The sequence below is a fragment of the Neopsephotus bourkii genome, unplaced genomic scaffold (genome assembly GCF_033783945.1).
Source record: "Neopsephotus bourkii isolate Nb327-2 ecotype Australia unplaced genomic scaffold, CSIRO-AGI_Nbou_v1 NB_234, whole genome shotgun sequence".
NCBI lineage: Eukaryota > Metazoa > Chordata > Aves > Psittaciformes > Psittacidae > Neopsephotus > Neopsephotus bourkii.
In genome coordinates this window covers 15,125,773-15,136,514 of record NW_026900744.1, presented here as the reverse complement: position 1 = coordinate 15,136,514, position 10,742 = coordinate 15,125,773, and the positions used below count along the sequence as shown (strand labels likewise).

Below are 10,742 nucleotides of genomic sequence, written 5' to 3'. Positions count from 1 at the left end.
CCTCATTAGCGGGGACTCACTAAGCTCTTTATTCACTGCACTCTCAGGAGCCTCTGGGAGGTGCCCTGTGCAGCCTCCCACGCACAGCGGAGCTGCACATGTCGTGTGCCGAGCGCCCTGCTGCCCGCCTGCTGCGCCAGGAGCTCTGTCCCACGGACTGAGCGCTGGGGCTGCCCCGCCGGTGAGCGGCAGCAGGGCACAACCCCACGGCCTCCGCGCCCGGTCACCTCCGGAGCCGTCCCTTCTCCCCCTGCTCCCATCCCCCTCACCTCAGGACGCCATCTCCCAACCCCGCCCCCGTCGTGTTGCCGTGGAGGCGCGAGGCTCCCCGGCGCTGCCGGCTAGGGCTGTCTACGGCGTTCGCCTGAGGCGAATGGACGGCGGTGGTGGGGCAGCCGCGGGCCCTGCCTGCCGGGCGTCTCGTCAGCGGAAGGAGGAAGCGTCATGGCCGAGGCCTGGTCTGGCTTCTCGCAGGAGGAGTTGCGGCGCCTACGGGCCCAGCGCCCAGGTACGGACCGCGACTGGGCTCTGGCGGGACTCGGGACCGGGCCTGCCGTAGTGCCTGTCCCGGTTAGTGGGGGGCGGCGGTGCTGGGAGCGGCGCGGAGGAGCTTACGGGCCTTTGGCACCCGGTCAACCGCTGCAGCTGCACCTACCTCCCTTCGTCTTCTCAGCCTCCCGGCCCCTCAATCCCCTATATCCACATCTCTGTCCATCCTCTCAGCTCTTCCAGACCATCCCTGCAGCAAACATCTCTGGTTCTCCAGGGAGTCCCTTGTTTCCCACGCCCATCCCTCGGCCCCGCCTGTCCCATACTCCATCTCTCACTGCTCCCATTTATCTTCCGTCCAGCTCCTCTGTCCCTCAACCCGCAAATCTCTGATACATTTCCAGGTGCTCTAGCTCTTGCCCTGCACTTCCTGTACACTACCCTACCCATGTTCCTATGTGGATTCCATATGTAGCTTCCTCTGTGTCTGTCAACTTGTTCTTCTCTATTCTTCACTTTATAACCCCCTAGTTTGTCCACCAGACTGTCTGGCACCTTTCTTTAGTTCTAGGCCCATCTCTCCATCATTGCCCTAAGCATTACCTCACTCCTACCTATGGTTCTTCCTTTAGTCCTGTAGTCCAGGCCTCTTCTCATTTTGTATGTTCAGATCCTTTAAAACTCTTGATTCTTATGCTAACAAAATATTTCCAGGTTCCTCGGTGTACCCGTATGTTGCCTTCCCTTGACAACCCTGCATGTCTTAAGGTGCTTTTGCACCAGTTGGCTTGCCTAGAAAAGCTTATTCACAGAGTGTGTCTTTGATCTTAAGACTTGGTTTTAATATTGTTTCTGCCTCTTGTCCATTGATAGATTTGTATGAACCCTCAGAGCAACAGCATCGCCCCCACACTACAAGTAAGAGTCGGAAGCAATCCCTGCAAGAAAAAGCTCTCCAGAAGCAATGTCAGAAGCTGGGACTGCAGGGTGGAGCAGCTTCTGTGCCTCCTGAGCAGTTACTTTCTGTACCAAAACACAAACCTTGTCATCCCCAGCAGCTTGTGCCACCACCTCACCCTCCTTCAGCAGGAGACCAAAGGCAAAATGACAACCGAGACCAGCAGAAGGAAGTGACACCAGTAGATCCTTGTAATGGCAGTGACAGTGTCCAGACCCACCCTGCAAAGCCCAACTCCAAAGTGGAAAAAAAGAAAGTGGAATTGTTAGTAAGTTGGTAAAATCAGGGGATGGGTTTTATTGTTCTGTATTGATTCATTCTTTTGTTGTAAATTAAAGTGAACTTTTCTGTATCTAATAGGAAGGTTTGAGAGATCGTGTTTGCTGTCTCTGCGCTCAACCTTTGCTTTTCACATCTGATTGTCTTAAACCTGACTAAGGACCAAATTCTGTAGTGTAATACGTGCAGATATGCACCATGCTGTCTTCGGGTAATTTCCTGTGGTATTAGAACTGTACATCATAAAGTGTCCAAGATGTAGGACTGTCTTAATGGTTTATGAAGACTTAATCTCACCATCGAGCTGTGTATGCAAGCCAGCAGCCACAACAGAAAGCCCTTTTGGGAGTAGGTATGCTCTGATTTGTGTAACTATGCTTTCCCTTTACAATATTGCTGCAGATCTGTGAATGCCAAAGTCTTGGTAAGGATGTAAAATTTCAGGTTTAAGCAGTTCTCTGGCTTTTATGATTCAAGATGAGACCAATCTCAAGGCTCTCACCCTGTGCATCAGCCAACAGTGGGTTGCTTCTGCTTCCCGCAGAAGCTTTGAAGTGATGCATGTAAGAGAGAGAAAGGAACAAGTTCTGAACATGGCTCTCTGGGAGTCTGATTGAATATGGCAATTACACGAGTTCATCACCCAGAATTCTAGATGATAGCCTATAAAAGGAAGCTGCTGTCTAACTGCTAGAGAGGGCAGTCATTTCCGGTGTGAGAAATTACTTGGTTTTACCTCTTGATGTTTGTCTTCTTGTTTGTATCCCCAGGCTAATTTTATTTTCTTCCTCAGTAGGCAAAACAAGATTTGAGGGGCAAAAGGATTAATTCTTTTTCTAGGGCATATGGTTTATTTTTAGAGCACTCTATTTTTAAAACAATGCTGCTGCAGCTTTGAGTTTCTATACAGGTCCAAACTCTTCTGCCCAATATAATCAACAAACACTAGCTGGCCACTAAACTTCCTTGCATGATTTGTATTCCCCCAAAACAGGGATGAGCAGCTTTTCAGGTGTGGTGTGCCAGACCCAGTGGCTGGTTAGATCTGTCTGTAGGCTCTCAGGTGACTGAAGGTCCTTCCTGCTGGCGAGGCAGTACGGTGGCAGTCAGCAGCAGTTGTGTGGAGAGATAGTACATAGCTTCTTCCAAATTCAAAACTCTAAAGGATCCAGGAGGTTCTCTTTTGCAGAGGTTTACTTTGAGAGGCTAGAGCTGCTGGCCATGCTGCTGCCGTTTACCGGACAAGCTCCTGGCTGGAATCGACTACCTGCAGATAGCTGTCCCGTCAGCAGAAGAGCAGCACTTTGAAAAGCAGTACTAAATTCCTCTTGTGGGTGCAGCTCACAGTAGTACTGGCTGCTCATAGTGGAAAACTACACTTTGACTGGGGAAAAGATATCTAAAACTTTGCAGAGAGATTTTCCCTCTCTGGGAGCAAATGACACTTAGTCGCAACAACCACCCCCTGAACCTGCTGAATTAATCTTAGCTTGTGCATTTGAGTTTAATCTTCTGAAAATATTTATATGAAGTTGTAGGAATAGGGTGTTGAGGAGAACTCTGAAGAGATATTCTTGTGCAGATACAGTTAAAATTAACATAGCCAAGTTACTTGGGTGTTTTTAAGCTAAGTTATTTTTAAACTGAGACTTCTTGAAAGAGGATATGAAGAATACAACCCAGTAGAAAAGCAGCAAAGCAGGTTTTGTGTCTCCTTAATCCTGCCCAGCTGTGTTGACACACGTTGTCTCCTCTTGCTTTCTGTCCTCTGGGGTTAGTTGTATCTCTTAGTAGATGTGGCCTAGGAAATGGAATCCATATAACTCTTTCCCTGGTGGCAAAACTGAATTCTTTTTCTTCCCTGTTGCTCATTTTCACTGCAGCTTTTACCAGCCTTTCATTTGTACCAGTTTAATTACTGTGGACTGTATTATAAAACAGACCTGTGAAATTATCTGTTTTATGGAAAAAACATTTCCAAAAGAGCGGCTGTGTTGGCAGACTGAACAAATGGTTCCTAGTAGCAGGTCTAGAAACTTGAAACTGCTTCTACCTAGTGGGGAAGCACATCCTTTAAATGAAAAATTCAATCAATTTCTGAAAAAGTGCACCATGCTCTTTCTTCTAGCAAAGCTGAATTAAACAGAAGCTTACTTGCTTATGAATATTTGTGTTCTGATCAGCAGATTTCATCTGGAAATGTTTTATTGGTCTGAAAGACTTCTTGCAGATGATTATTCTTTCCTCAGAACCAAAACCTGTTTATTGTTCCTTTGACATTTTTAGAGTTTACTGTAGGATATATGATGGTGAATATTTGTGTCATTTGGGGAACAGGTGGAGAAATGAACTTTCTGTTCATTTTAATCTTCTTGCTAATGAGCAGGCAGGAGAAATCTCGATGGGAAATCCTCCAGCAAGAGCAACGGCTGATAGAAGAGAAGAATAAACGGAAGAAGGCACTCCTGGCCAAAGCTATTGCTGAGAGGTAAGGGGCTATACTAAACATGGGCTGAGGCTGAGGAAGGGATTACTTTTCATCTGCAACCAGTTGCATATCTTCTGTTTAAGTCTCACTTTTTCCTCTTTTCTATGCTCTGTGTATACTGCTCCACAAATGAGCAGCTGTGATCAACATTTCCCTTTGATGACAAGTGCTGGCTAAGAAGTTGTGACAAGCTTTTCACCCTTCCAAAGCTGCAGCTCTGTGCCGAGATGGAAAAGTTATCTCAGAATTTGAGGATTAACTGACATCCTTGTACCTGTCAGTAAGGGTATATTTGGAAGTTGAGCTTGAGTGCTCATCCCTGCTCCGTTCCTGATTTGTTTTCACTGGATTTAAAGAAAGTTTACTTGATTCCTAACCTATGAAGGGAAACTATGACTATGCCTGTTTGGGCTTTTGACTTATTAGTATGTGAAAAGTGTTGAGAAGATGATCCACTTTAAGAAGGTATAATTGTACCTCTGGCTGATTAGAAATTATAAAAATTCTTATGTGCTCACAGTTGTTAGCTCTTGCTCTTCAGGGGACCAGACTTTAGGCATTGTACAGGGTTGTCCACCAGGATAGTTTAAGACTAAGGGAAGGCAAGGTGTGTAGGGAAGTATATTAGAGCAGCTGATAACACTGTATCAAGGAAGGAGGTGTGAAGCTTTCAGGCTTACAGTGCTCTCCCAGATATGTACTATGTTCTGCCCATCAAATTCTTCCGTAGCAGAGGTGAATGTAGCCAGTGCTATGCAGAATGTTCTCTTTGGAGTTCTGAAGGATTTATTTACCTCTGCCAGGCAGAGATAAAACACATTTGATCTGAATCACTCTAGGACACCAAACATGGGTGTGCCCAGGCTGAGTACTTCCTCCTGGAAGCAGAGCATGAGAAAGAGAGCAGGACTTGGGAGGTGATAGTTGTGTCTGACATTCAAAGGCCTCCTTCAGTCTCTCAGCAGTACTATACGATGTCTCTTTCTCTCCACCTTCATCAGCTGGTCTAATAATGAGAGATGGTGTTACTTCCTACATATAGAATTGTAGAAGGGTTTGGGTTGTAGAAGAGACCCTAAAGATCACATCTAGTTTTGCTTTCAAGTACTTGCTTTGGGGTCTAAAGCAGTGGCTAAGAAGCATGGTTTTGCTGGTGGTGATGAATGACAGCAAAGTCACCTGGTGTAAAAGCTTGTTGAAAGTTACTTAGCTTGTTTGGGAGTAAAATCTGTCAAAGCTTACTGCCTTTAGCAGCATTTAGTTTTCAGAACTTAGGAATGAATAAGCTGAGTTGAAAAAGGTTGCATAAGGCTTGATTGAAATCCTTTGTGTTTGATGTAAAAGTTTCCATTGACTTCACTGGGATTTGGCTAGGCCTTTTGGGAATAATTTTGCAAAATGGAAATCAAGCTTAGGTTAGGTGACTTTTTGGCCTCTACTAACTGGGCTTCTTTGAAAGGGGATATTTGTAGGGATAAATACCCTTCCCCCTCTCACTTCCCCCCCCAAGCCATTTCCTGTTTCCTTACACTGAGAACTACTTAGATAGATCAGCTTCTTGTGTGTTTCCACAGTAAAGAAACACAATCCATTTTAGGCACTTTGATTATGGTCATTACATAATTTTGCCATAGTCCTTTAAAGCAGGCATTTTAGATCCCTGTGGATATTAAAAAAGATCAAAAGTCTTAAATCATAAAGGAGAAACCTTCTCTTAAAGAAGTTAGTTGCTCTGCAAATTAAATGGGGCCTGTTGTGTCAAGAAGATAGGCTTGAAAAGGAAAAAGAAAAAGCATCTTCCTTTTACAGATCTAAAAGAACTCAAGCTGAAACAGTGAAACTGAAAAGGATTCAGAAGGAGTTACAAGCCCTGGATGACATGGTGTCTGCTGACATTGGCATCCTGCGGAACCGCATTGATCAGGCCAGCTTGGACTACTCCTATGCCCGGTAGGTGACAAACATGGAGGAGGGAATAGTCCTGCCTGAGTGTAGACAGAAAATGCTATTTCCTGCACCAAAGTAGTAATGGAGTTTTGTCATTGTAGTAATGCGTAGTTGAAGTGGTCACAGTCTGGGGATCTTTCAAATCTTGAGGTAAAAGTGTGCTTTTTATTTCCTAATTTTTCCCTTGTAATCTGGAAACTCAAGAGGTTTTCTGACTGCAGACTGCTTTCCAGCTTCATGCTGTCACAAGACATACATTGCTGCTTTAACTGTGCAGTTGTCCGTAAGCCCTGCTTTACTGTTTCAAGGTTGTTTGTTTCTTTTCAGGGGGGAAAGAGTTGAGGTTTTTTAAACTCCTACAAGGAAAGTCCTTTTCAGGGAAACTCGCTTGTTGATGACAGCTCTGGTCCTGTTGGAATCAATGGGACCAATTAAGCTTAAAACATGTAACACTGCTGAAATGCTTTTGGAACTGGGACCACAAGTTGAAGAAAAAAGCAAGCTTTCATCCTTCACAATGTGCCTTTAATCACTCTGGTTCTGATGAGTTCTTGAAATGCAAGAAATTAATCAGAACACACTATTAGTTGTGGGTAAACCACAACATCAGTAGATAAACATCGGCATGTTTATGTAGCCATTTAATAAAATGGAAATGGTTCGGTTCCGGTTTTTAGTTCACAGTTCAGTGTGTTAAATGTATATTTCTCCTTAGGACTTCTGCTATACTAATTAGTCTTTGAAAAAATAGCAGCAGTAGCTAAAAATAAGTATTATTTTGTGTAATTATCATTTGAAATATCTAAGATTAACTGTAGTTTCAGTAGCTGAGTTCATATTAATACAGAATTTCATACCCTCAAGAGGAAAAACATTTCAATCTATTTTAGGTTTAAGTCTGATTTCTAAAACCATTAAGTGCTCCTTGAAATTTCCTTGCCAAAATTTGGTAATAATTTGTCTATTTGAAATGCTTACTCTCTTAGGAGTGTATAACACAAGTGGCTCTGATGCTTAGAAAACAGTTTTTAACGAAGATAACAAAAGGGCATGCTGGTATGATGATAAACTTTACAAAATACTTAATAACATTCATGAACTTGGCAATTCTGTCTTTTTGTGAGTGAGGGATTTGGAAACGTGAGTTAGGTGCTTTGGTGTTACAGTTTTTGTGCATTATGAGCCAAAGCTGGTTTGCTTTTAATTGGTGTCTTTTTAAGCAGTTTTTTAGTTGTTGCCTTTTATTTTAGGGCTAAAACACAGATTATTTCATTAGGTCAAAAAACACATTATTAAACAGTCCTGAGCACATACATAGCTAGGGGCATTTGACAAATGCTGTGGAATGCAATTTTCATAAGTATGATATGAAGAATATGTGTGAATTCAGCTCAAAGGTTTAGCTATGCAAAAGCTTCCAGCATAGAGTTAGTTTTTCCATTTCAGATACCTCAACCAGGGAAATCTTTACTTTCTTGAGAGGGAAACATAAGTGGGCATCTTCTGCACACTGCAGACATAGCCTTTACAGCTGGGTCTAAGTTTTGTGGTTAGAGCATATTTGGGAAGGGGTTTCTATGTCTTATTTCCTTCTGTTTCCCTAAGCAAGGGAGTTCTTCTGTCTTCCTGTTGCTTCATTTAACCAGATATTTGAATCTGGTTTTATAAAACAGCTGGATTCTTTATTCAACCACCTTACTAATATTAGTTTTATGAATGCTCTGTAAGATACATCATGTAGTCATTCTGCAAAAGCTTTTTCATGTTCCGTTTCCTGATGAGCAAGATGTCATCTCTTTCTACTAAGTAAATCAGAATGTATGGATTCACTGAATGTAGTGGAAGATGCATCACTAATGTGGTCACTAACCATTAAAGTGCTAGATATTCTGGAGGTGTTAATCTCAACAAATATTTGGAATATTTCTTTTTTGCTGTACTTGTGATGACAAGAGGTGCAAATTGGCAGGTGTGTGTTGGGTGGATGCTTACAAGAAAATTCTACATCTGTTGCCATGCAAAAGTTGTGATCACTATTGCTGTCATATGCTGTGTCAATCTGTGCTGCTCATGATTTTTTGAACATACATATGGGTGGCTGGAAGGGTAGAATTTTAGACCAGATCTGAATCTGTAGCACCTGTAATTGTCGGGTGGATGGCTGGATTAGAAAAACCACAAAACTGTTTTGCAGTGTTTCAGTTCACTAGGTAGGTGTTCATTAGAATTGTAAAGTACTAGTATTCTGATGGTTTCTGCTGCTAGTGATGCATCTCTTAAAATAGGCAGTAAAAATGCTTGTTCGTTATTCAGTCTGTAGATTTCAGACAAGCAAATTAACTCTTGGAATACAGGAGCAGTGGAGAGGCTAATGTGTCAAGAGGAGAAGATTTGATTAATTCACACTTACTTTCTTCCCTTTTACTAACATAGAAGCATATCATAAATAGCTGGCATAATGCATTGCAGAGCACACTGCATTTCAGGGGTGCTTAAAGTATCTGTCAATGTGTCAGATTATAAAGTGTTTTGAGAATTAACCCACTAGAAATGATTATGATTTTTGCAGGAAGCGGTATGATAAGGCTGAGTCGGAGTATGTGGCAGCCAAGCTAGACCTCCAACACAAGACAGAGATTAAGGAGCACCTCACGGAGCACCTGTGCACAATCATACAGCAGAATGAACTTCGCAAGGCCAGGAAGCTGGAGGAGTTAATGCAGCAGCTGGAAGTGGAGGCAGATGAGGAAAATCTGGAACTTGAGATTGAGGTGGAGCGGATGCTGCAGCAGCAGGAGGCAGAAGCAGGGAGACAAGCCAGCCAGTCACACAGTCATGCTGGGACAACTAAGGAAAACCTCACTCCCAGTGTAACAGTGCAGGAGAGTGAACACGCTAATCATGCTGTTGCTTCTCCTGCTATTTCTGAACAGTTGCTTCAGTCTCAAAACTCTGGTACCAAATCCCTCTCCAGTATGGACAGCCAAACTCGGGCAGTAAATGTGACTCCAGGAAACTCCCCAGCTTGTTCTGCTACATGACTTACTATGTTCAGATAAGCCAGCCGGTTATGGTTGATATACTCTCTGCAGGCTTGTGTGCTGTATGTTATCTGGGCTTCTGCAGTGCCAGTAATATGCACTTAATTTATCTTTTCCTTTAATATGGTTCTCAAATTTTAAAGGTGCCTTTTTTTTTTTTTTCTTCCTCACAAGACTCCCTTTTGGGGTTTACCATCTGTCATCATCATTTTGGTTTAAGTTCAAGTTCTAATGCCCAGCTTTTCATGAGGCTTTATGCCTTCCTGGAAGAGGATACTTGGAAGCAAACGGCAGGGCTTTTCCAAAGGCTTTCAGCATCTTGCTATTACAGATACCTGTTGCAAACAGTGTGCAGGAGGTACATATCTACAGGAGAGAGCATCACAACTTAGGCTGCTCCTGAATACATTCTGTCCCCTGACAACTGCATTAGGATGTTTGTCTTCCTTTGTATCTGTAAGGGATCGGTTTTCAATGTTTTTTAATCCTTTGAAACCCAAGTGCTTGCTTTAATTGTCTTTGTAGCTGATCCTCTCTCTTGATTTAAAGTAAATTTGCATGTTGAGGCAAATTGCAAAGTCAGTTGTATTATTTCCTATTTATCACTTTGCCTGTTTCTTCCAGATGACACTAGATCAGACAAAAGCTATGTATTGCTAACATTATCTATGAAATCACAGCAGCTATGATTTAGCAAAAATTATGGGTTACAGTTTAAGACGTTATAGGATGTATCATGTAGAAGTAGAAACACACCAAAGAAAGTATGTTACAATTAAAACTGTTCCATTACAAACATTTTTCCTCTGTCATAGTTGCCTCAAAGTTCCAATAATTAGACAGGGATCTTGAAATTAATAACTCCCACAGGATATTGGAATTGAGCCCATTTTTGCATAACATTCAGTGCATTTTCTTGCCTGAAGTGCGAGTCTGTACCCCACAAGAAGTTCAGCTGGTTGGTTCTGTTGCTACTAAAAGGCTTCAAAAAGCTATTCCAGGTGGACAAAGTCTCAGGAATTAAAATAGAGGACATAGGCAGACCTCCCATAGACTGATTGCAGCTGCAAACTATGGGGACTGTGTTCATAATTAACTACTTTGTAACAGAGGAAAGCTGCTTTCATTGTGGAAATGGTTTCTGTAATACCTGATCTGAACATGTCAGTCAGAGTTTACGAATCAGTTACTGAATGATGGCATCAAGTATATAAATGGGACGCTGTCTCTATGGCCACTGTCTCTATGGCTTTAATAGTGGAAAAACATGTCACTACATTTCATTTTTATTCTGTTAATAAATCGTTGCATCTTCTACACAGTGTGTTTACTTTCAGTTGTGATATCTGACACTAATACGCTTATTCAGCATTGTTTTCCACAGGAGCAGGTAAATGACAGAATCAGATATATCCCTTGGCAACTTGCCACTGTGTGAAAGTAAATCGTTGAAAAAAGCCATTCCAAAATACAGAAACCTATGAAGCAAAGACATGGCAGGATATGGTTTGGCAGGAATCTTTTCAACTAACTATGGCCC

The 10,742-nt window shown here is 42.6% G+C and overlaps 1 protein-coding gene across 5 annotated transcripts in view; it reads left to right on the top strand.

Annotated features, from left to right (window-relative positions):
• Nucleotides 1-359: 359 nt before the first annotated feature.
• Nucleotides 360-10,742, top strand: part of GORAB (golgin, RAB6 interacting) — a 29,304-nt gene continuing 18,921 nt past the window's right edge. For 3 of the 5 annotated variants that reach the window (XR_009724200.1, XM_061345444.1, XM_061345443.1), the window contains exons 1-4: nt 360-508; nt 1,363-1,711; nt 4,113-4,214; nt 6,024-6,164. Coding sequence is in view for 4 of the 5 variants with exons in the window: in XM_061345444.1 (XP_061201428.1) it covers nt 445-508; nt 1,363-1,711; nt 4,113-4,214; nt 6,024-6,164 (656 nt within the window). In the remaining variant the exon portion in view is untranslated. Of the gene's footprint in view, nt 509-1,362; nt 1,712-4,112; nt 4,215-6,023; nt 6,169-8,730; nt 10,520-10,742 lie in introns of those variants that run through there. The other 2 variants (XM_061345442.1, XM_061345445.1) reach the window with 2 other exon arrangements.